Source organism: Dipodomys merriami, unplaced genomic scaffold, assembly GCF_024711535.1.
Source record: "Dipodomys merriami isolate MVZ:Mamm:240054 unplaced genomic scaffold, mDipMer1.0.p SCAF_24, whole genome shotgun sequence".
Taxonomy (NCBI): Eukaryota; Metazoa; Chordata; class Mammalia; order Rodentia; family Heteromyidae; genus Dipodomys; species Dipodomys merriami.
The window spans coordinates 7,265,873-7,292,408 of NW_027203826.1; the positions used below are offsets into that span (position 1 = coordinate 7,265,873).

The 26,536-nt window shown below is 37.2% G+C and overlaps 1 protein-coding gene across 1 annotated transcript in view; it reads left to right on the forward strand.

The window, feature by feature from the left end:
- The window catches only part of Hmcn1 (hemicentin 1), a 438,323-nt gene that overhangs the window by 225,730 nt on the left and 186,057 nt on the right, over positions 1–26,536 (forward strand). The window contains exons 15-22 of the mRNA XM_070034238.1: positions 2,953–3,111; positions 9,984–10,178; positions 11,308–11,403; positions 12,942–13,069; positions 15,278–15,422; positions 22,313–22,425; positions 24,007–24,166; positions 24,952–25,120. Coding sequence (XP_069890339.1) covers positions 2,953–3,111; positions 9,984–10,178; positions 11,308–11,403; positions 12,942–13,069; positions 15,278–15,422; positions 22,313–22,425; positions 24,007–24,166; positions 24,952–25,120 — 1,165 coding nt within the window. The remainder of the gene's footprint in view (positions 1–2,952; positions 3,112–9,983; positions 10,179–11,307; positions 11,404–12,941; positions 13,070–15,277; positions 15,423–22,312; positions 22,426–24,006; positions 24,167–24,951; positions 25,121–26,536) is intronic.

Consider the following 26,536-nt stretch of genomic DNA (forward strand, 5'->3'; position numbering starts at 1 on the left):
TATGAACCAACAGAGATAGAATGTAGACACAGTATTGGGAAACATTTTCAAACCATTCAATATACGTTGCTCTTCTGAACCCCCAAATCAGAACAATTCATAGTCAAACTATTTATTGCATAAGTGGAGTCAGGCCCACCAAGAGAACTAGAGGACAGGTCCTTCTTCATGCAGATTGGCTCTAAAATGAGAGGGCTGGGCCCAGGTGGGCCTTTCTGTCCTACTTTTTGGGGGGGGATAAAACACACAGGGGCAGAGAGGAAGGTCAGAAAAATCCTATCTTATAGAAACCATAGGGTTGAAGAATAGGTTTGGGTCTTGACCTTATGTGTAACTTCTTTGTACCACACTTCAGGCAATTCTGATGGAATGGATTAGTATTTAAAGAAAAATAAATCCAACAATATTCCATTCAGACTATCCAAGAAAAGAAATTCTTAAGTATATGCTCTACGGTTTTACATCTTCATTTTAGATATTTGTGGTGAAATATTAAATTTGATTTATTTGTTTAGGCTAGTGGCTCATTATATGTGGTTTGATATTTTTTACAATTCTCTCAAGGGCTCCACATGTTCAACCTCATTTTCATCATTACACTATGAGGATATTTATTCTTTGCACTCTCGTTGTCTTGCAAGTGAGTGAGGTAGCTGGTGTATGATGACCAATATATAGAATGCAGCAGCAAGTATGTGTTGTCAGCTATCTTCAATTAAGCTACACTTTAGACATGATGGAAATTTGCAGAAATGTGAACCAATGCCATTCTTCCTATGATTTTTTTTCTTATTTGGAGGAGCTAGTTTTTATAAAATATATTGAACAAATATAATATTACTTGAATAAAATATATTTGGGCATGCTTTTTTAATTTTTTGTTCTGATTTCTAACATGCTGAATACAAATAAATATAATCCATGTGAACAAAAATTCACTGAGATTCTGGATAACTAACAATGCATTTAAGGGGTCTTGAGTCAAACATTTTTGATAACTGTGTAATCATCATATACACTAGAAAGGGTAGAATGCTAGAATAATTACATTGGTCCTTATGTCCACAGCGGTCAGATCTGAATTTAAGCTAGAGCAGAAAGGAAACCTTGCTTTGTGGAAAGTCTTACAGTAGATTGACCAGGAAAGTTTATACATTCACTATGCCTAATGCCCTTCTCACACATAATCTTAAAACAAGTAGGTCCCTTTTTCCTATCCATTTCCTACCTGTCTTTCTCTATGTCTTCTCAATAATTAACTCATTTCTCAGTAACAGTAAAGGAGAGACTAACAAAATGTGGTCACTTTGCACATTTGGAAGAACTAGTGTTTACCAATTTACCCTTTGTTTCATGCCTACTATTCTTTAAACAGTTTTATTCTGAAACAAAAAAAACTAGCAAGAGGTCTTCACGTCATCCTTTAACAAATGTGATTTGCTGAAACATACAGAGGAAATATAAAGGAAAAAATAAATTTCCTAAATCGAAAGGCTTTTTATTCCAAACACTCAAATGCATGATGAAGAACAAGGTCAAGCTTCATCCTCCCTTGGTGGGATGATGTCAACATCATCTGCCTTTGTTTATGAACTTTTCTCAGGGGATCCCAGACCCAGCTTTCGATGCTCCTCTCATTCTCCAGAAGCACATAGTAGCAAGCTTTAAAAAAAAAATGATAGGAGGTTTTAAATAGTGCAATGCTGGAAAAGGACTTTGTTTTTGGCACTGATAGTTGCTAATCAGTTGCTAATGCACTTTTTCTTTTAAATTTAGACTGGCTTTGATCTCTTCTCTCCAGAAAATTACATAAACAAAGAATTGCCTGTTTGTTGCCCTGAGTTGTTGGTGGGTGCTGTTTTAATGTTCCAGAGAATTACTTGCTTGTGGGTTCTTTGTTTATTGGAAGCCAAGGAAGTTGTTCCTATGGCTCTCAGATTCAAGGAACACAACTGCTCTGTGACATTTTGGAAAGTACCCTTTCTGTCCTAATATCTGGGGAATGCTGTAAAACCCTAAGCATAAAGGCTCTCAAACCTCCTGGAAGATTTTAGGATATTCTCCATTTTATAGAACAAATGTTCTGTGGATGCTGAGCTGGTTGGCACTGAATTTCTAGTCCTATGTCCTTTTGATTGGATACTAGCCATTCTGGTTAGTTTCAGTGTTTGGAGAGGAGATCTTCTGGAAGAAGGAGCCATAAATAAGCTTCATAGAGGGCTTTGTCTCCTTTCAGAAGAGGTTCAGGAGATTTATGGTACAATAGAGACACACCACCTTTACAGGTAACTCAGGTGGAGATAGTCTTTTTTTTTTTTCATTCTGTCCTCATGTTGAGGTCAAATGTAACAGGTGGTTCATTTCCCACACATGTATTTCCTACCTGCTTCCTTCCAAATCCCCCATTGGTCCAACTTCAATCATTATAATGAACAATACAGATTTTTAGATGAAGTAGCCTGGGAGCTGATATAATAGTACCCTCTCTGGCCATTGTCGGGCGTTTATCATCCATCCTTTCTCTTCTAACATGCTTTTTCGCACCAGCTTCTTTAGCCAGCTTAAACTCCTCACAACTAAAAAAGATTTTAGCAAACCAATACCTTGCTCATTCTGATCCAAGTGAATTCCTGTCCACCTTCAAGCATCTCTTGGGTGGTGAAATATGCATTCTGTCCAGGGATGATAGACACCTATTTTTGACCTTCACCTTCCTACACCATTCTTTTCACATGGCCACCACTCCAACTGCTAACCTTGTCATTTCAAGAGCTCATCTTTATAGGTTCATATGCAGATACAAAGATAAAATATTTGTATGCAGGTCATTACAAGACCAGGTTCAGACCATAGAAAGTGTCTGTTGTATAAGACACTTGACAAGAAACTGCGAGCAATCTTATTCCGACCACTTCACTGAGTAAACTATATATTCTCCCTTCATTTTGACAGGAGATCTTGAGTTGAGGCCTTCAACATTCCTTGTTATTGACCCTCTCCTGGGACTTTTGAAGATTCAAGAAACACAGGATCTGGATGCTGGCGATTATACGTGTGTAGCCATTAATGATGCTGGAAGGGCAACTGGCAAGATAACACTGGATGTTGGCTGTAAGCCTCCTGCTCTGATTGACCCAATTTGCTTTGAGACTGATCTGCTGGTTTTCCATGTTGAGTCACTTTGAAACAATTTGGTAGGAATATTTGTCAGAATGGCAAAACTACGGCGAGTGTTTTAGATCATTCATACAATAATGGTGGTTAGCATTTACTAGATGATTTTTTGTGGACTTTGATGGTGCCAGGAACTTTTTATGGGTTATCTCATTAAACCTACTTAAGAACCCAGGAAGATGCCATAATTCTGTTTATTATATAGTCAAGGAAACAAGTTTGTGAAGACTGAGCAGCTAACGAGGGTTCAGAACTAGAGAGGGGCAGAGTTGGGAAATTTGAACTTCCATTTCTGACTTCAGAGACCATGACTTTACCCATATATCCCCATATTGCTATTTTCCCATCAGTAGTCATGTTTTCTATCATCACATTCCTAAGCATTAACATCTGGAGGCCAGAAAGTACTGGTTGGCCCTAGAACAAAATTTAGAAATGTGGATGACAGCAAAGGTAATAGATTGAGCTTTTGTTTTATTTTTTTTAATTCATTAACAAGTATTACCAAGCTATAAAGTACTGACTACAGGAATGTCAATTGCCATATGAAGATAAAATGTGTGCATGACAACTCTATTTGAGTTATTCGGGAAGTTTAATTCCCTCTTCCTTTGTCTCTTTATTTCACTATTCAAAAGGGAAGTATAGGAGGAGAACAATGGAAGGAGGGGGGAGAAAGGGAAGAGAGAAAGAAAAGAAAGAAAGAGAAAGCAGAAAAGAGAAGAAAGATAAAAGAAAAAGAAGGAAGAAAGGAATGAAAGGAAGAATCTACACATAGTATAGTAAAATTTGAAATAAAACAAACCTTGTTTTACACTGCAAAGAACTAGCAGCTTAATTTTAACAAATAATTGAAAAATATTTCTGAAAATTCATAAAATATGGTATTTTATTACATTGTAACCATATGTGTGTATTATAATCATATTTTTGCCCCAAATTGCTTTTTTCTCCTAACAAAAGTTAAGAGAAATGCATCTTTTACAAAGCATTTTAGTTCTATTACCTTAAGTCTAACTGGAAATTTTGACCCTCTGTTCTTGGAAGTTTGTTTTGTGATAGTTTGTTTTCTCCTGTGATCCTTGAGGATCTGAATCCTCTTCCCCTCATTCTTGGTGATTTTGCCCTTGTGGTTGAATCATAAAAGCTGGAAATTACCACAAAGTTCACTCTACAGTTTTTCTAAGCAATACCTGATAATTTCACACAACCAAACATGCTGATTATTAATGAAAAATACCTTGGAAGTAAGATTGGGATCTCTGGGTAGAGGGTATCTCTGCATCTAGCAGCAGGATGTAAAGCACATGGACACTTTCAGACATGAAAACCTCAGCTAAGGGGGGGGGGTCACTAGAAACAGAATTCTTGCTTTCAAGAAACACACTGATAGCTACATTTCAAGTTCTCAACATTTACTCCTTCTCCTTCTGCCCCCTTCCTGCTGACATATCTTATTTCAACCTAACATGCTTCTAAAACTTCCTAGCTCTAGCAGAACAGAGAAATTGCCTCAATAATTGTTCCTAGTCCCCTTAGACATTTGTAGGAAGTCTGAGAATCTTATGCATGCTACCTTGCTTACTGTCTTCTTGATAATATGTTTAGCTCCTGGATTTTCCAAGTTCTCTCTGTTGTTCAGAGATCCATCAACAAAGCGTGGATATCTGTGCTAGGTACATAGTGTTGGAAAACTAACCTAACCTAACCTCTGTTTATGCTTCATTCTAAATACTGAACTTAACTTTGATTTCTTCTTATTTATATTCAAGATTCAATCAAAAATAGTACAGTCCAAACAAGAGATGTTCAACTTTCATTCCAGTAATAATTCTGATAGAGCCATTAATACAAATTTCATTATTTGCATACTGAAACCTTGACTATGACCAAAAAAAAAATCTCCAACTTACTAGTGAAGTTCTCACCGTTCATGCTGCTGCTATGCCTTAACTATTCCTGATTCTCCATTGTGTTCTTCTCAGAGTTGGTCTAACCAACTCCTGTCTGTCTACATCAAACTATTGTTAGATACCCCAGCAGATACAGGATGTATAGTTGTAGATGCTTGTAGTTTCAACTGTGGGTTTAAAAGCAAATACACTGTGAATCAAAGCTTTCTTCAGAATTTATCCAATGGTAAAGAGAATGGAATAGGTTGTCTGACTTTTCATGTCTATAAAATAAGGAAATAAATGGTATTTGCCTCATAGGTAGGTTGTAATGATAAAATATCACCACCTATATACATTCAGCATGTCAATTGTTACTAATAGATTGATGCAACATATATCCAATAGGTGAATATTAACTTAAAAATTAACGTACTTATTTTGATTCTTTGAGTCTTATAATATTAAAATTACTAGGTCATAGTAACAATTTAAAATTGAGCATTAGGCTTTTAATAAGCCCCTGTTTCAATTTCCTTTTAGAAAGGTCTTGAAGCAAGTTAAGAATTAAGGTTGGTAGTGCATCTCAGTTCCAAAATTACAGGGCTTAAATTTAAATAGCTTATAATATAAAAAGGGAAACATGTTTTTATCCATATCACATGATAGTTAGGCTTGTGGACTGTTTTTGTGGGCCTATTACCTCACAGAAACTATATTAGATCAAAAAATATAATTCATGACTTCCAGCTTCTTGTTGAGACTGGCTTTTATCCTGTTTCTCAATATCATGGCTTTAAGAGATGGATGTTTTGGAACAACAAAGAGAAAGTTACCAATACCTTTTATCCTTTGCATAAAAGGGACAATGAATTGTGAAGTCATTTAGAAGGAGAGAGGATTAGCTACACACACCAATAACTTGGCCTGTCATCAGTTTCTCTTGTAGCTTTCCACCACCCGGAGTTTGAGTCTTAGTCTGTGGTTTTGTGTTTTATGGTTTGGTGGGACTGTGTCTACTCACTTTAAGAAAAAATCTCTGACTGATATCATTTGAGAGTTGCCATGGAGAGAATATGTATTGAATTTTTTTAATGCTAACTATATCAGTTTTAAGGAATAGTTTTAGAGCAAGATGGTCAATCTGTTAATGATATTACTAGTGTTGTTATTGTTACCACCACCGCTGCTGCTGCTGCTGCTACTACTACTACCACCACTCTTATTTTATGGCACTGGGTTTAAATCAGGGCCTTACACTTACTAGGCTGGTAGTCTCAGCCACACCTCTAGCCCTGCTTTTTCCTGGTTATTTTGAGATAGGGTTTTACTAACTGGGCTGGTAGTGAACAGTAATTCTTCTGCTCTCAGTCTCCCAAGTAGCTAGGATTGCAGGTGTGAGCCACAAGCATCAACAATTTTAATATTTTCAAGTATCCCTTAGTAACAATAAAACTGTTCCAGGGCTTTAACCCTGGGCAGGCCTCAGGCTACTAGCACACCAAAGTTTAGGGGGATCACAGAAGATCAAACTTATACTATCCTAGTAGATACTTGGAAGAAGCCAAAATTGAAATTAGTGACAGAGAAATGAAAACTCCAACAATGGAGACATAAATAAACAGTCCAACTAAGGTTAAAAAATAACTATTTATGTCCCGTGATTGTTATGATTATTATGTGTTAAATAGTTAATAGAGACAATCCATTTTAAGAACATGAGGTAGGAGATTTTCTTATTTCTTTTGATTCATTGGCAAATCTCAACTGGAGTTGGTAAGACATGGTCCGATGCTTGCAGATTAAGCAGTAGAATTGCCCTCTGAACCAAACCACTTCTCTTGGGCTCTGAAAGCCCCAGAGCATACTCTGGGCCAGTATCACTGCACCCTGTAGGACCTTCTGCTCTTATTCTTTCCCCTGGTTTTGTTAAGCTGTTTACCATCCAACACTGTAACTCAACTGGAGAACTTGTTGGCCACACTCAGAAATAGGAAGTATTTAAGAGGCTTCTTGGCTCTGTCCCGAGCTGCCTCATTTTCAAGATTTGCTTGTTACAGATGAGTCTTGGCCGCTTTACCTAATGCCTGCTATTCTCATTTGCCTTGTTTTCTGATACTGGTTCATTTGCTCTCTGACCTTGTGCTGTTGTGGCTGGATGCACTTCCCTAAGAGCTCCACTAGGAATGTCTTCTCCTGTCTTAATGGAAATTTGTCAGTACAACTTAAGCTTTGCTCCTTTTTTTTTTTTTTTTTTTTTTGGTAATTCTGTTTTTCCTTCTGAACATCCTAGCTTTAAACATCCTAGTGTCCCTCCATTTTCACTGGGGTCACTATTTTAATGTAACAGTAAACTGGGCTTTCCTTTGTCTGTTACACTTCTGCATATGTTTATACTGTTTGGGAATTTATTTTCTATCCATTCCTACATCTGCGTGCCTGAACTCTGATCCTGATCCATCTAGAGACTTTTAGACTTTCTTATTTTATGAAAAGTTACAGGTGTAAACCAATAGGTACTTCATTCCAGAAAGTACCTAGGTCTTAGAGACAGGGCAAGTCAGCAATGATCTACTTCATCAACTATGAATATAATGTGTTCATGTCACTGATTATTTTTATGCCCAATTTCTCTATATTTAGATTAAAATGAATCTCAGCACAGAAACACCACTCTCTTTACAAAACATCATGTTCAATTGTCATATTTAATTTTGTTTATATCCAATAAATAAATGACTAGGATTTCTGAAATCACCATGTTTCCTTCAAAAGTAAAAGTTCAACTAGACTGAGTAAAAGTTCTCTCATCATTATATACTTAAGTGCTCTGAGAGAGAGAAAGAAAGACAGATTATATTACTGAAGTTTTTTCATACTGATTCAAAAATTTACTCCATCATTCATTGACAACATATAATAAAAAAGTATCATTAATTGCTGGCAATAAATAAAAATATGGTTGCACATGTAAACAGAGCAATATAAGCATTTTGTCTATAGTAGGATGGATGTTGTGATTTTATAAAGTCTGAAATTTCAGAGGAGAATTAAAAAAATGTCTATTTCAGATAGTAAGATATAGCATCCTAGAAGAGGGTTCTTTTACCTTATCAGGATAACAGGCAGATAACAACATCAAGTGTTCCCTCTGAAGGGGAAGTATGACAGTACAGGTACACAGGTACTGATATGGGAAGGGTCCATCCTTGTTCGGAGGCTGTGGCCCAGTGGATAGGTTTCATGTAGGGAAAGTAAGAGGAGATGGGCCTGTAGAGGCGAAGGAGGTCCTTCAATCCAGTCTAAAAAGGCATTAGCGCAGCTTGGGAACAACTGCAGAAGTGACAGAATCTCTATAGTCTCTTTTATAAGTGTGGTAAATAGTATGACTGAGCAGTTTCTAGAACCTGTGGACAAGGAAGGCTGATAAAGTGACAAAATATTGTGACTCTGCAGTGGAAACTAGTTTTCAATCGTGTTTTGTGTCATTCAGCTCCATCTGACACAACAGTTAAAATAAGTTTCCATTTCTGTATCTATAAATTCATAGTAGGGATATGTTGTAAGATTAAATGAGATCATGGGAAGCATGTAAGAAAATCTGGGACTTTGAAAGTCAGTTATTGTCATTACAATCAAGAATTTAAGTTTTTTTTGTCAGTCATGGGGCTTGAACTCTGGGCCTGGGCACTGTCCCTGAGCTCTTCAGATCAAGGCGAGCACTGTATCACTTGAGCCACAGTATCACTTCAATCAACGATTTAAATTGATCTATCAGAGAGCCATCCCTAGGCTATGGTTTCTTAGAATCCTATATGAGCAGATGCCTTCCATTCTCTTAATGCTGTCCTATGCATTTCCCCTTGCCTGATGCCACAAACATTGTTACTCACTGTTAGTTACAAGTTTCTGCAACATACTGGCAGCCTCATACATGTGTTCTTACTGATAGCTTCATCCTTATTCTAGGTTCCTGTGTTTTCCAAGGTGTGTCTTTGATGTGTTTTTACTTCTTCCTTTCAATTTCTGCCATTATCTAAATTACACTGATACATGTAGCCTTCATGTCTTCATTTGGCATTACTGGGGTTTGAACTTGGAGCCTTCGGTTTGCTTGGCTGGTTCTCTTTCATTTATGCCTACTTATTGCTGGTTATTTTGGATGGACTATTCAGGACTTTTCTTCCTAGAATAACTCTGAACTGCAATCCTCTGGGTTTCAGATTTCTAAATAGTTAAGATTGCAAGCATGAGCCCCTAGCACCAGCTTTATAATTACAAAATCACTATGAATTATTTTTCAATTCCACTTAAGATGTTAAACACTCTTCTTCCTTTATCAAAAACTATGTTCTGTTACTTTGATTTGTGTGACTATCTCACAAATGTATATTTCTCTACCTTAATGCTGTGAGATAAAGAACAAAAATCTGATACTGAATAAGGTCACAATTAGCATGTTAGCTCATATTTCTTAAATTAAAATTCTAGTAAAATTGAAGTTCATTGAGAAGACTCACCTTTTAAAAGAGTGAATTTCAGAAAATAGCAAAAATATTACAAGGCAAATTTATTTATAAGAAAGTCTTAAGATTTGGGAATAACAAACATTGAAAATGTTTCTGAAGTAGAAATTTCTATTCAGTTAAATTGATCCTCTTTAAGTTTACACTGTACAATCTACTTCTTTAAATAAATAGTTGAGCTTGGTGCTTGTATTCATTTATAAAACTTTTGTTTTATATACTCTAAATATGTGATTTCTGTATCATAGAGGAATAACACCAGGGTAAATTGATAGGATTTCATGGATAGTGATTTGTTTCAAAATCAATCTGTTGACATTTTTACTAAGGTTGATATTTATAGCATGCTCGTATACTATACCAATGGCTTTTAATGTCACCTCTCTTTCAGCACCTCCTGTTTTCATCCAGGAACCTGCTGACGTGTCTGTGGAGATTGGCTCAAATGTGACACTGCCTTGTTATGTTCAGGGTTATCCAGAGCCAAAAATCCGATGGCAAAGACTGGACCACATGCCTCTCTTCTCCAGGCCTTTTTCAGTTAGTTCCATCAGCCAGCTGAGAACAGGAGCTCTCACGATTTTAAGTAAGTCAAAGAAGATATAGTTGATAGAAATATCTATAATTACATAGTACCAGTCAAACTGTACTTGCTTACAATAGTTACAAGGTGACAATCACTGTATTTGAAAATCAACTTCTACATATAATCCACACACTGTATGGAGTTTCAGGCTCAACCTCCTGACTGACCCCACTCAGCCTTACCTACCCCAAATGCCTGCTTCCATTATGGTCTCAAAAGAATATTACTCAGTTCTAATATTCATCTGTGGTCATGAAAAACAATTCTGTATAGTTGCTTGACCTACACCAAAATAATTCTCTTAGTGTCCAGCATGTACAGCGAAGGTGAAATAAAGGAAAGTAATTCACACTCATTATGACAAACTCTGCAATGGCACATGTGTGTACATAGGATCAACATGAATTCAACTGCCAAATGCAGACTGGTATGGAAATATGGGATTACTGTCTCCCCAACTCCAACCTGGTGAAATGATTTCTGAAATGGTAAACAATGTTTGCCAAAGATCTATTTTCTGCTACTTCCACCAAATTAGTTCCAATTCCAATTCCAATTAGTTACAATTGTAAGTAAAAAAGAAAAACATTCCATGGATTTCCAGTGGGGCCTTTAAAATTCTAGCTGGACTTGGAATAATTGTTCTTTCCTGAATCTGCCCCCATGTTCTGCCTCTCTAGTGTTTGCCTATGAAATAGGAGTAGATTTTTACCAATTTAAAACAAAAGAAAACATCTCCCCTGCTAACTTCCAAAATGCCCCCAGGGTCGTGTAGGTTTTTACTCTTTGATCAGACCTTGACTTCTTTCAAGCTTTGCCCTTTGTAATTCATTAGAATTAGACCGCCATTCCTCTCTTCTACCCACTCTAAGGTAGAGTTCAAATATTGCCTAAGATGGGATTCTCCACTCCTCCCATTTGCCTTCAGCCTCTCCTGTCTGTGTGCTCCCAAGGCTCATTGGCTGAAATTCACATATCCCTTACCCTAGTATAGGTGATTCCTGATTATGCTGTGACTCCTCTAGAAGGAAGGCTACAGGAACAGATCGTGACTTCTGTACAAAGATTCCAGTACTGTACCTGGCAATGGTCAAGGTTTCCTTGAATAAACAACTTCATTCTTCTTTAGACTTATGGGCAAGTGATAAAGGAACCTACATTTGTGAAGCTGAAAACCAGTTTGGAAAGATCCAGTCGCAGGCAACAGTGACGGTGACAGGACTTGGTAAGATCGTGTCACTGTCTAGACACTGCACTCTTCAAATCATCTTTTGACATGTTTGGCACCTGCCAAGTTTTCTTTTCTTTTCTTGCCTTTTTTTTCTTTTACCAGTGCCTGAAATCAGGGCCTGGACACTGTCCTTGAGCCACTTGGTGCTCAATGCAAATATTCTACCATTTGAGCCACAGCGCCACTTCCTGCTTTTTCTGAACGGTTTACTGGAGTTTCACAGACTTTTCTGCCTTGGCTGGCTTCAAACCATGATCCTCAGATTGCAATCTCTTTGTAGCTAGGATTATAGACATGAGAAACAGGTACCCTGATAAAGTTTTATTTTCTTAAACCAAGCAAAGGCTCCAGGAGTTCTTTTCTGGTTGCCTGTTTTATATCTATTGTTACCATTCACATAAGATTATATTTCATATGATGTGAAGCATAAATAGTTTACTTCCAAGTGTGAGACATTTGATTTAGTGTCTTCTATTGAATATTCTCTTCTACTAATTTCATTTGCTCACATGCTGAATTTATATAATCTTGGTACTGGTACTATTTTGCTTCAACGATCATAGCATTTAATGTGATTTTTAAATATATCAGTGCAACCTGGCATTGTGTTGCGCACTTTGGTCCCAATTACTCAGGAGGAAGATGGTTCACGTCCAGCCTGATAAAAAATTCAGTAAATTTCTACAAATAACCTGAATGTGGTGGTATACTTCTATAACCCCAGTATTCAAGACCTAGGTAAATAGATGAAATGTGGTTTGAGAATTTATAGAAACTCCTGTATATTTTCCTACATCTATCTATATGTATCTAAAATTTCAGAGTAAAGTCTCTTAGGGATTTTGCTTTGACTTACGTTAATCTTTTTATTAATTTTTAGAGAAGGACTTTTATTTTGTTTGGTTTTGAATGTATTAGACTTTGAACTTGGGTCCTCATGCATACTTGACATTCTTGCTCAACTGGTGCTCTACCATTGAGCTATGCCTCAAGTCCTACTTTTTGCTGCTCATTTATGCCCTCCTATCTTTTTACATAAGCTGCCTAACTCTGAGATCCTTCCGATTTCAGCCTCCTGAGTAGTGTAGATTACAGGCATGAGTCACTATGCCCAGATAGGACTTACCTATAATATTTCATTTCTATTGTACTTAGCCAATATAACTTCATCAATAAAATGAGCCATTATTGTTCCCATTCCTTTCAGGCTATTCACCATGATCAAATAAATAGTCTTCATTTGTCTTCCAGATACAATGCAAGTATTTTCCTTGACATTTCCAGCTTTCCATGCCTCTGACATGCTTTGCGTTTATTTTCTGCTATACTCTTACCTTTTTGCTATTTCCTCGGTTGAAGAAGATTCTTCCTCTCCACTCTCAAGGTCGTACCCATTTTTACTTAAAACTTTTTTTGTCCCTGAGAGAAAACTAATTTTTGCATCAGCACTCATGGGTCATTTTCCTTATGAAGTAGTTCACCTTGCTTTGGGGTGAGTAGAATTGAAAGTGCCGATTCTTTCTCTGGTCCAGTTGCTCCCCTCATTGGAATCAGCCCCTCAGTTGCCAACGTTATTGAAGGACAGCAGCTTACTTTACCTTGCACCCTGTTGGCTGGAAATCCCATTCCAGAACATCGATGGATAAAGAATTCTGCCACGGTAATGATATTCAGTGCATGCATTGACATTTGTATTTGTCTTAAGTTAGAAATAATGTCTTCCAACCACTGAAATGAACATTGAATACACATGCAAAAATATGCTTTACAAGTGTATCAAAGCCTTTTATTTATTGTTAAAGTTTATTAATCTGGAGATTCCTGTAAAAATGATCAGTGGTTTGACTTGCATACTTTCCTACTAAATTTATTGTCACTAATAAAGTCCCCTCTCAATATGTAAGAACTGAAGTTCTTGAATGCTATTTTTATAGCAGTTAGATATTTTATATCCTTCAATCCAGGATGTTTATGAAATGTAAGTACACACATAAAAATTCTTTCATATTATATATTAATCTATTGTGTTTAACTTTGTACATTCTGTTTTTTATTATGAACTACTCAAGAATGTAGATGTATAGTATGTCAATGATTTTTATTTTATATCTTTTGACTAGGGAAGAATGTGGGTGATTTTTATAGTTTTATGAATTTGTGTATGTGTATGTATGGGTTTGTGTGTGTCTGGGATTAAATTTGTACTTCCCACTGGGTGCTGGTGGCTCACATCTGTAATCCTAGCCATTCAGGAGACTGAGATCTGAGGATCAAAGTCCACATAGGCAGAGAAAGGTCTGTAAGACTCTTATCTCCAATTAGTGGAAGTGGAACTCTGGCTCAACTGGGACAGTGTGAGGCTTGTACAAAACAAAAAGCTGAATGATGGTGCCAAGACTTTGAGGACCAGCAAACACACACACACACACACACACACACACACACACACACACACACGCATGCACACCAAAACAATTTCTACTTTCACAAAGCTTTCTTGTTCATGGCTGATGCTCTACCACTTGTGCGATGCCTCCAGTCAGGTATTTTGCTGGTTAATTGAAGACAAGCATACAGACTTTTTCCCTCAATCTGATTTTGAACCTCGGTCCTCTAGGTCTCAGCTCGCTATGCAGCTAGACTGCAGATATGAGCTATGGTCCCCTCAACATCTATGAAATTTTTCTGTTAACATGCTATTTATGGTGTTATATTTTCATCTAGTTTAAGGCATTTCCTTCCACTTTCCAAAGGATTCTCTCATTTTCTTCCTGAGGTATTCATCAGAAACAAATTGACTTAATATAAAAAATTAGAAAGTTGTTCATATTTGTATGAAAACCCTGAGGAAAAATAGTATAGTTTATTGGAAAAATAGTATACCTTATTGGAAAATAAATGCCTTGAATGTGGTAATTCTAGTTGACTATTAACATATCCTATATGCCAATCTTAATAAATGGTACAGATTTGGGAGGTGATCATTTTAAATGAAAGTATTGCCAGCCTTCTCTAGCATGCTATTTATACAGTGTCCAGTATTGTTTGCTTCTGCCAGCTGATAGAGTGGGCATTGAAACTGACTCCCTTTTCATTGGCTTAGTAAATGCCAATGTGTCAAAAACAAAACAAAAACAAAAACAAAACTACCAGATAGCATGGCAAAATGACTGAAGTGTTAGAGAACATGCCTAACAAGAGTTAGGTCCTGAGTTCAAACCCCAGCACAGTCAAAAATGTATGCAATATGCATATATATCAAATTGCTTTGTAGTAGAAATAAGGTCTTATAAAAGAACAATCTGAGTCAAAAGTCAAACTTGCTGGTTAAATTTGAGTCTGAGTAGTAAAATTTGCAGAAACTATCAATGTTTCTTTTCTTGTTCAACATGTGCTTAACTCTGTGAAAATTTTAGTAGGTATAATTTTTGGAGCTATATCAAGATTGACTATGATTGATACATTTGTGGTGACTTTTCTGTTGTTTTCGTGTGTGTATGTCGTTCCTGGGACTTGAATTTAATGCCTCGATATTATCCCTAAGATTTGTGCTGAAGGTTAGTGCTCTACCGCTTAACAACAGCTCCATTTCTGGCTTTTTAGTGATTAATTGGAGACGCTCTTGCCCTGGCTGAATTTGAACTGCAATCCTCAGTTCTGAGTCCTTTGAATAGCTAGGATTATAATCATGAGCCACCAGCATGTGGCTTGCTGACTGTTTTATCTAGAGGTGCTAAAATATTTTGCATAAGCTATAAAGTTTTAGCTTTTTCATGATTCAGTAAGCCAAAAAAGGAAGATCCAACCTTGGCTAGACAAATTCTTGCCTTTTTAAGTTAAAAAACTATTATGTTTCTTTTTCTTTTAGTTGGTACAAAACCCGTATATAACTGTACGAAGTGATGGGAGCCTTCATATAGAAAGAGTTCGACTTCAAGATGGAGGTGAATATACTTGTGTGGCCAGGAATGTTGCTGGAGTCAGTAACAAAACAACCTCTGTGGTTGTTCACGGTAAGAGACACACAATGAAATTATTCTCAGACCTTATTGAAAACTGTGTTCATGTCCCTTTTTTTTTTTTAGTCAGATGGCTGTCACTCCAATGATGAGAAGTAGACATCTCTCTGAATTGTTATATTTCATGAACAATATCTGCATTGTTAATGTCATTTCTAGATTTCCCTCTTGTACACAAAAAGACATTCTTGGGAGTGATCAGATGAGCTGAGGGCTTTTGTGAGTGAAATTTTAATGGATAAAAATGAACTCAGCTCTCAAAGAATTATGTTTAAAAATACTTTTTAATTACAACAAGCTGAACTTATTATACTACCCAAACTAACTTAAAAAAATGGTACAACAAGCATGTCCTTACTGATGACCCCTTAGTGTTGGAGCTAGAAATGACCTTAACTTTACTGAAGTTCAGTTTGTGTGCTGTAAACCATCTTCTTGCATGTTAGATAACTTAAAGGTCACAAGATAATACAGAGCCAATCTTTATTTCCATCCATGACTAATAGTGACCACTTTTTTTATCCCTTAAATAAAGGACTTCATAATTTAAGAAATTACCATGATTGTTTTGCTTAATTCTTTTCTTTTTCTTTTTTTTCTTCAGTCGTGGGATTTGAACTCCGGGTCTGGGCGCTGTCCCTCAGCTCATCAGCTCAAGGCTTGCGCTCTACCACTTGAGCCATAGCACCACTTCCGGTGTTCTGGTGGCTTATTGGAGATAAGAGTCCCACAGACTTTCCTGCCCAGGCTGGCTTTGAACCACAATCCTCAGATCTCAGCCTCCTGAATAGCTAGCATTACAGGCATGAGCCACCGGTGCCTCGCTTGTTTTGGCTAATTCTTTTACAAACATTGCAACATTGGTTTTAGAAAGATTTATATTAAAAATAGTTTTGTGACTGCAAGGCTGAATATCTTAGGAAATGAAGTCTACAGAACACCAGTTTTTAGCAGTTGATTCACACTTCATTTAGAAAATGAACTGTAGAGTCAACCAGTTTGCAAATATTGTTTTGTCTATTGAAAAATTAAGTGAATGGAGAGTCTTGTTATGACTGTTTTGCTTCCATCTCTCTCAGTTTTATACTAATCTCTGTAAGAATCACCTGAGATAGTCTTGAAGAACTATTTTGAGTGCTAGGGCAAGGCTGAAGTACTAGAGCACCAGCCATAGAAGCACAAGGCACTGAGTTCAAATCCCAGAAACATCAAAGAAAGCAAAAAAGAAGAAAGCAAAGGAGGGAAAAAACGAGGAGAGGAAAGAAAAGGAGAGAAGGGGAAGGGAGAAGATATCAGAGGAGAAAAGAGTGAAGAGAAGAGAACATAAAATAAAATTATTTTGAGGAAATACTAAAGCAACTTAAATCACTCACAGCTTATTAGAGTAAATTAATAATAGTAGATTGGATATTGTGGTGTGACATTGTTTATAAAGAAGAGCAGGCCATAGATATCCTACAGGGTGATTATGGACTATTAAAAATCAACTGTGGGAATAAGCTTATGGCATGTCCTTTAGCTTTTAATGATTCCCTAGGGTATTGTGTGGAGAATTCAGGAAACAAATTTATACCTGGGTGGATGCAGGCATGACTAGATTATATGTGATGTCTAATACATCAGAGTATTGAGAAGAGAGACAAACATTGAGATGCTTTTTAGTAATGCAACAAGTTTTAGTAATTAAAAGCTCAGAGGCTGGGCACTGGTGGTGGCTCACACCTATAATCCTAGCTATTCAGGAAGCTGAAATCTGAGGACTGAGGTTGGGAGCTAGCCTGGGCAGGAAAGTCAGTGAGACTCTTATCTCTAGTAAATCACAGAAAAATCCGGGAGTGGCATAGTGGCTCAAGTGTTAGAGTTCTAGCCTTGAGCAAAACAGAGCCCTGGATAGTACCCAAGCCCAGAGTTGAAGCCTCATGACAGGCATAAATAAATAAATAAATAAATAAAGATATCATGTCACAACAGTTGGTCCATTTTCATCCAAAATGAGCAGCTAATTTTATAAATAAGTTTTTTTGTTTTGCTTTTTTTTTTTTTTAAATCAGCCCTGTTATTTAGGATGTTCTACACTGCGCCATTCAACAAATGGGTGTGTATTGCATGTCGACTTCTGAATGCCTGTTTCATGTGAATCAGCCGTCATTTCCTTTCTGCCTGTTAAGGACATGTTGAAGGACATCTATGAAAGGCTCTCAACTCATTCTTTAAAAATATGAATGAAAAATAAAATAAAAAAGAAAAATATATACACAAAAGAAAAATATGAATGGATGCAAATAAACATAACAGAAGATTTTGTCCTTTTGCTGCAGATTGACCATTGCAAAGAAATATTTCTTCCATGAGGGATGGCATCAGATTTCAAAACTGGCTGGAACTGGCCCCTTTTCTTTGCAGGCAAACTTAATATAGGTTTCAGAAAATGTCTTATTCCATGTTGCTGAAAATTGACAACATATTTGAAAGTTGAAGATTCCATCATGTTTCTGGAAATCTAATTTCTTGCTTAAGTGAGCAGCCTGACATTTGTGTTTAGAGCTGATGAGTCACTACCAACTCTTTAAGAAGAAATTATCCAAAATCAAGGCCAGCTACAGGAAAAGATGAGCATGTGTGTTGTATGTACTAGGTTAGTTTAAGCCATTCAAGGGATATTTGCAAGGTTTTCTAATAGATCTTGTATTCTAGAAAACTTCTACTTCAAGGGAATATGATAATTCTGGAACGTTTTGATTATATATATGTGTGTGTGTGTGTGTGTGTGTGTGTGTGTGTGTGTGTGTGTGTGTGTGTGTGTGTGTGTGTGTGTATGATCAAATTCCCTTTTTTATTATCTTCAGTTGTATAAAAGATTCAACCCATGGCAATTTATGAGTACAATCTATCTTGAGCAATATTAGTTCTTTCTAAGCTAGGGACAAGGTGATTGACAGAAACCCAGGAAGCAGGTCTAGTCTTATCTTCTCAGAAGATACAAAGGAAATGTCTGAAACACATCAGTCTTTCATTATTCTTGAACTGTCATGAACACTCATGTATGGATGTTCTTTTTTCAGAACATAGCTAGCAAGATAAATAGAAAACCCACAGAATGGATGAAGATCTTTACCAGCTATGCATTGGACAAAGGCCTCATATCTATAAGAGCCTTGAATAGATGCCTTTGAACATAGATATAAATCATTACTTTGAAATTGGCCACTGATGGCTTATTTTGTAATTCTAGCTACTCAGCAATCTGAAATATGGAGGACTGAATTTCAAAGTCAGACTGGACAGAAAATTCCACTAGACTCCATCTCCAGTTAACTAGCACAAAGGTGAATTGCAGTTATGACCCAAGTGGTAGAGCACTAGCTTTGAACAAGGAAACACTGTCTTTGAACAAGGAAACAGCAAGAATGGAAGGCCCCAAGTTCAAACCTCATTACTAATTGGAAAAAGAGAATGGGAAAAAAGGAAGGAAGGAAAAAAGGAAGCAAGATACAGATAGAAACAAAGTAAGAAAAAAATTATAATTCTGAGAACATTGATTACCAATAGTCTGTGTGTATGACTTGGTTGTAACTAATTGTAATACACACAGAAGGGAGTAACTAGAATCTCCTCTTTTTTACTTCTACTCATATCAATTTCTCACTTTCCTTTTTAAAGCCAATGATACGTTCTTTTTATTAATGAAAAACATTACTTATATTTTAGAAGTTTAAATGTAAACTCCTAAAGTCTTTCAAGTTTTACTGCTGAATCCCTTTTAAGGAAACACATCCTTTTTTTAAAAAAAAAAAGTAGTTTAAATTTGGTAGCCTGCTAAGTGATTCTTTTGTTATAAGTGGTAGTTAAACAGCTCATTCTGTGGAGGTGGCTTATGTCAGCTCACTGGAGATTACTGGTAATGGATGATGTCCAAAGATAGGCATTGAATTTGTAACTGTTAAGGTTTAAGTCTATCTTGGCTGTTCAGGAAGAAAAAAGAATTTTGTTAGTTAAAACCATTTCCTGTAAAATCAGGAGTGAGACAAGGATGTCTACTCTTCAATGTCATACTGGAATCCCTAGCAAGAGCAATAAGGCAAGAGAAAGACATAAAGAGGATCCAAATAGGAAAAGAAGATCACGTCATGCAGATGAAATGATCCAGTATTTTAAGAACCCCATAAATTCCTTTCCCAAGTTATTTGTGCTGATTCAAAACTTTGGCCAAGTAGCAGGGTATAACATTAATCCACAAAATTCAATAGCATTTCTGTTTGCAAACAATAAGAAGAGTGAAACTGAAATCAGAAAAGCGATTCTATTTATAATAACCTCAAAAAATAAAATACCTAATACCTCTAGGATGAAAACTTTAAAAATATGAAAAAGAGAAATTAAGCAGATTTAAGGAAATGAAAAAAAAAACCCTTCCATGCTCCTGGATTGGAAGGATTAACATCATGAAGATAGCAACATTGCACCAAACAATCTACAAATGCAATACAATACCTATCAAAATCCCCAAAACATTCTTCAATAATATAGAAGACTATTCAAAAATTCATGTGGAATAATAGAAGACTCAAAATAGCAAAAACAATCCTTAGCAGGAAGAATAGTGCTGGAAGAATATCAACACCAAATTTAGAATTCTATTACAAAGTCATAGTAATAAAAACAGCTTGCACAACTGGCACAAGAATAGGCCTAAGGAACAATGGAACAGAATAGAAGACATAGAAATGAACCTACAGCCCTATATCCATCTAATACTTGATAAGGGAGCCAAAAACACAGGATAGAAGAAAGACACCTCTTCAAAAAATGGTGTCGGCAAAATTGGTCTATATATGTGCATAAAACTGAAGTTAGATCCTTATATATCACCCTCCACCAAAATCAATTCTAAATTGACCAAAGACTCAATGTAAGGTCAGCTACCATGAAAATATTACAGGAAGGAATAGAGGAAACACTAAGGTTCCTAGGCACAGGTTGAAACTTCCTATGATCCAGAATCACTACAGATCAAAGAAAGACTGGATAAACAGGCTTCATCAAATGGAAGGGTTTCTACATGGAAAAGGACATAGCTAGCAAGATAAATAGAAAACCCACAGAATGGAAGATTTTACCAGCTCTGCATTGGACATAGGTCTCATATCTAAAATATACTTAATACTAAAAATTAACCTCCTAAAAATTCCTCAAAGAAACAGAAACCTCCAATTAATAAATGGGCTAAATATTTACAGAGAGATTTCTCCAAAGAAGAAATAAGAATGGCCAATAGACACATGAAGAAATATTCAACATCTCGTTCTATAAAAGAAATGCAAATCAAACCAACATTGAGATTCTACCTCACCCCAATTAGCATGGTCATTATCAAGAAAACTAACAATAACAGATGCTGGTGGAGATGTGGTCCAAAGGGAACGCTTCAATATGCTTCAATACTGTTGGTGGGAACATTAATGTGTTGAACCACTCTGAAATGCAGGCTGGAGGTTCCTCAAAAGACTAAACTAGGGCTTCCCAGCAATTCCACTCCTGGGCATTTATCCCATTGACAACAAACCTGGCTACACTAAAGCTACTAGCACAACCATGTTCATTACACTATTGTTTGCCATAGCTAAGATATGGAATCATTCTAGATGCCCCTCAGTGGATGCATGGATCAAGAAAATGGGGTATATATATACACAGTGCAAATTCTATGCTTCCATCACAAGAATGATATTGCCCATAAGGAAATAGAAAGACAGAAAAAATTGTATTAAGTGAAATAAGCCAGACCCAAAGAAATATAGGTTGCATGGTTTCCCTCATTTGTAGTCATTAGAATGTGCCTATAAATTTACAAGTAAACACAATGGTTAGTAAAAGACAAGAAATTACATTTAAACAGGACTCTACACATTCACACAGTCAGACCAAAGGATATTCTTAGAATAGAATCACAAAGACTCAATGCTATTTGCATATGATCATATAACATGATATTTATCAAAATGAACTCTAAGAAATAGAAAGAAGTTCTTATTTTACTTTTTTGTCATTTTTTTGTTTTGTTTTTGTTTTCCCCCTTTTGTTGCTGTTTTTGATTTCTGTACTTTTTTTCTTATAAGTTTATCTGATTTGAGGAGGGTAAGGGGAAAGCACAGAAATAGTGGGACAAAGAGTGAACTAATTCAGTAGTGATAGTCATTAGACACTATGTTGAAAATGAACTATATAATTTGGGGGAGCGTACGGGAGGAAAAATATTGGGAGAAAACAAGGGAAGAGGTGACATTGTACAAAAAAGAAATGTAGGGCTGGGAAGTTGGCTCAGTGGTAGAGCGCTTGCCTTGCATGCTCGAGGCCCTGGGTTCGATTCCTCAGCACCACATAAGAAAAAAGCCAGAAGTAACGCTGTGGCTCAAGTGGTAGAGCACTAACCTTGAGCTGAAAAGTTCAGGGACAGTGCCCAGGCCCAGAGTTCAGGCCCCATGACTGGACCTCCCCCCCCAAAAAAAGAAATGTACTTATTACCTGACCTATGTAGCTGTAACCCTTATGTACTTTACCTTTACCATAACAATAAATTTTAAAAAAATAGTAATTTTGAAAAAAGATTTTCTTCAGACCTCTTTTTTGGAAGGAAAGACATTATGCTAAATATTCCTCACCACTTCAAGTTTTTATTGAGTTTATCCAGAGCATAGCTATTGCATTTTCTTTGTTTAACAGAACTTCACATCAAGATTTTCCTAATTTCTATCAGAAAGTGTTAAAATGTTATCATTGATCATTTTTAGAAACATTAAGTATATATTGGAAAAGAAGTTCAATTTTAAACATATGGTGCTAATTGAAAGAGCTGCTCAGATGCTGACTCTGGCTTTCCTTTACAGTCCTGCCAACCATTCAGCATGGGCAGCAGGTCCTGAGCACAATCGAAGGCATCCCAGTGACTTTACCATGCAAAGCAAGTGGAATTCCCAAGCCATCGATTGTCTGGTCCAAGGTAAAGGCTACATCTAGGGTTATTGCCTGAGGATCAGAGGGTAAAAGTTACTAGGAAGTGGCCTCTGAAGTAGAGGAATGAAGCCCAAAGGGACAGGCGGCTAAGAAAGGACTTTACTGTGTTGATTTCCTCTGTGAGTGGGTTGGTCAACTTCAGTGTGCTGGCCACTCTCTAAGAATCTCTGAGATGCATCTGAGAAAGATTTCCTTGACAGACAGGAAGTGGTGTGTTTATACCTAACAGCACTGCATTTCCTGGCTCTCTGTATTCTAGCTCTTGGGAGGCTTTGGGTAAAACTTTGTGGTCAAAGAGCAGGTTCACTCAGCAGTAGTATAATCCTGGCACATGACACTGAGCTGTCCAGTAGAGCTGCACTGAAGTCAATAGGGCTGAGGCATGTAGCCAGAGGTAAGAAGGGTCTGCTCCAACACGTGAAGTGCTTAGAACAGTTGCCGATACACAGGTTTGTCCAGAGAAATTGTTATGGTTGTGTTGTGATGTAATTCAAGCATCATGTAGTTGACTGTGTATAACTATGTGGAATTCCCTTTGAATAAAACCTCAAAGTAGAGTCACAAATCCCAAGTGTGAATAAGAATTGTAAGATAGGTGAACAAACACATTCTCTCCTATCCCTGTCATATGGTTGTCCAGTTTTCTCTTATATTCTTGCAGCAAGAAACCAAAACATTGCATGAAGAAGTCCCTATCTTTGAACTACTACGGCACTGGCATATTTTTTTTGCAAAGTAGTTTGCATCTGGCAGATATAAAGTAATACAAAATGATGGTAAAATAGTGCAATGTGGTATTTGTAAAACGAGCACTACAACAAAAGAGTCTCCTTATACCATCTCATTTTTTTCAGCAAAAAAACACAAAACTCACCCAACAGCCTTCTTATATATTAGGGATAACATCTGTCTATAATAAAAAGGTTAATATTTTTATATTCTAGACCCAGAAGTTACAATGATGAAGCTCATCTCCAAATGCACAGGGTTTGGCACTGACTAAAAATTCAATGCCTTTTAAGGAAAAGGCCAAAATGAAGTGCATAAGGCTGCTTTTGTGCTGGAACCACAGAAGTAATGATTCATGCTCCAGGACTTAACTCCTGGGGTTCCAATCCCAGTCTGTCACTGATGGGCTTTGTGATCATGGGCCACATCCTTTCCCATCCTCCCTTGTGCCTCAGGCCTCTGGACTGTCAAATGGGGGTTGTGGAAACTTCTGCTGGAAAGATTGGTTTTGAGTATTGAAATAGTTATACAATACAAGTACTCAGAAAAGAGCCTGGTCTAGCCCCAGAACTCATGGTAGCATACCTTAAGATTATTCTTATTCTCTCTTGTTTAAGTACTGAAGTACTTAAAGGCATGGTGTGGCAAAATACCACCTAATCTAGTACATTTATTTGTCTGATTTTGCTCAAAAATAACTCCCTTCTAACTAGCACTGTTTTTTTTTTAATCTGCTTTTTCACTACTTGGAGATATTTTTCTTTCTCTCTTCCTCTTCCAGACATGAAGTCACTCCTTATTATCTTTAGGAACCCCTTGCTCTTTGTTGTGTTTTTAGAAAGGAGAGCTGATTTCATCTGGCGATGCCAAGTTTTCTGCAGGGGCCGATGGGAGTCTCTACGTGGTGTCTCCTGGAGGCGAGGAGAGTGGAGAGTATGTGTGCACGGCCACCAACGCGGCCGGCTATGCCAAAAGGAAGGTGCAGCTGACGGTGTATGGTGAGACCCGCTGGAGGAAGATTTCCCTTTGATATTGCCTATGTGTGCCAAAACTCGTATTTCCTTTCCAATAATGCCACCCCCAAATAACCCCCCCCACACACAAATGTGCATGTTGCACAGAAAATCATTTCTACTGCCAACCAAAATCAACTCTACTTAGATTCTGATTTTAAGAAACGTAACTGTATAGTCCATTAGAAACCATGTTATGGTATTTGTCCAAGAAATATACATCTCTCATCTACCCTTTTCAGTAACACCATTCAATTAAAACTCTTGGCAAAAGTTCGGCTCTGATGGCTCACACTTGTAATCCTAGCTACTCAGGAGGCTGAGTTCTGAGGATTTTGTTTGAGGCCAGTTTGGGTATATAAATCTGAGAGAATCTTATTTCCAACTAACCAGCAAAAAGCTGGAAGTGGAAATGTGGCTCAAGAGATGGAGTACAAGCCTTGAGGGATAATGCCAAGACAGAGTGCCTGGGCCTGCCCTGCCTCTCAGAGCTGCTGATGCAGAAGGCAGGCTGAAGGTTATTTGTGCCTTTTGCAGCCCAGCTGACTTGCTTCTCTATGCTGAAAGGAACTGCTGACAAAACAAGGCAGCTTGCTCCCCACTTTGCCCTAGCTAACACCATACAACTATTAACCAAACTTTTCTGTATACCCTGAAACTAGAAGATAATCAACACCTTCTTGTAACCTACTTAAGAGCATTAGGAATACAGCAAACTGTGCTTCATATGCAATGTACTATTTCCCTTTCAAATGATGTGTTTATTTTAGTAAGGCCCAGAATATTTGGAGACCAGCGGGGGCTGTCCCAGGATAAGCCTGTGGAGATTTCTGTCTTGGCTGGAGAAGAGGTGACACTTCCCTGTGAAGTGAAGAGCCTACCCCCACCCATCATTACCTGGGCCAAAGAAACCCAATTCATCTCCCCCTTCTCACCAAGGTAGGAGAGTTGGGATGACTGGCAACACACAGAAATGGAAATCTGTTGGGATAGGGTTTTGTGCCTGTTGAGGTTTTCACATGAGTCAAACAATAGCTTTTAACTTCGAGATCATTTTCATTGAAGTATACATCTGAGCATTTTGCGAGTATGTGTTCTTCCAAATGTGTTTTTAAAGGCTAGAAATATTAAGGCACGGCTTTGCTATAGTCTCCCACTGGTGCATTTTACAATGTCGTTATTAAAATAGAGCAGATTGGTATGCGGATTTCTATGAGCCCCCTGTGTAGCACACAGAATTCTGTGACTCTCGGGAGAGCAACAAAACTCAATAAGCACTGTAATGTCTACGACTTAATTTTCATGAGATGGTTTGTAAGTCTTCTTAATTAAACCCTTATACAAATAAAGAGCCACTGAGGTGATATAATGTATTGGATAAGGGACATAGCAAGAAGAATGTCAGAGTTTTAAGAACATAAACTTTCTTGCCATCTATATCTGAGTTGAAACTGCTCTATGTCTAATGCTTACCTGAATGTTTGGAAAATTCTTTAAGGGACCTCTCTATAGAGTGTTTGTTTGTACAATGAGATTGCTACTTATTTCAGAGGATTTCACATCTCCATCTCTACTCCCAATTTCTTTTTAAACTCAACATTAGGCCAAACATAACTGGTAAAATAAAAATTGCAGTCTCTAACCAGGTACTGGTAGCTTATGCCTGCAATCCTAGTTACTCACAAAGCAGAGATCTGGAAGATCACAGTTCAAAGACAGCTCAACAGAAAAGGCCATGAGGCTCTCCAATTAATCAGGAAAAAGCTGGGCTGGAGGCATGTCAGCATCTCTGGAAGGTCAAGTGTCAGCCTAGCAAGCAAGCTGAACAAGCATAAGGCCCTGAGTCAAAGCCCTGGTACCACTTTAGAAAATAAAGAGGAAGACAAAGAAAAGAAATAAATGCAGAATGCCTCTAGCTATCAGTGACTCATTGCTATGTGATTATGAGGATATATAACCATGTTAGTGCTGGTTCTCTACCACTGGTGAGGATAAAATAACAAGGATTTGTATGATTTTGCTATTTCTCTGAAAAAATACTTTTATAGAAGGTGTTTTTTCTTCTTTCTTAATTCATATTTTTATTGTAAAGATACTGTACAGAGGGGTTACAGTTACATGAGCAAGATAGTAAGTCCACTTCCTATTGAGCATTGTTACCCCCTCCCCAACTCCCAACTCCTCCCTCCTGTCCTTCCTTTACCCCTTCCCCTCCACCCTCCCCACAAAGTTGTAAAGTTCGTTTTCAACATAGTGTCTTGTACATCTCATTGTTACAGTGGGTCATCCTGTATCCTTATTTCAGCATTTTGTTATTTCCCTTCCTCTCCCCAAATTAGAACAATATATATATAC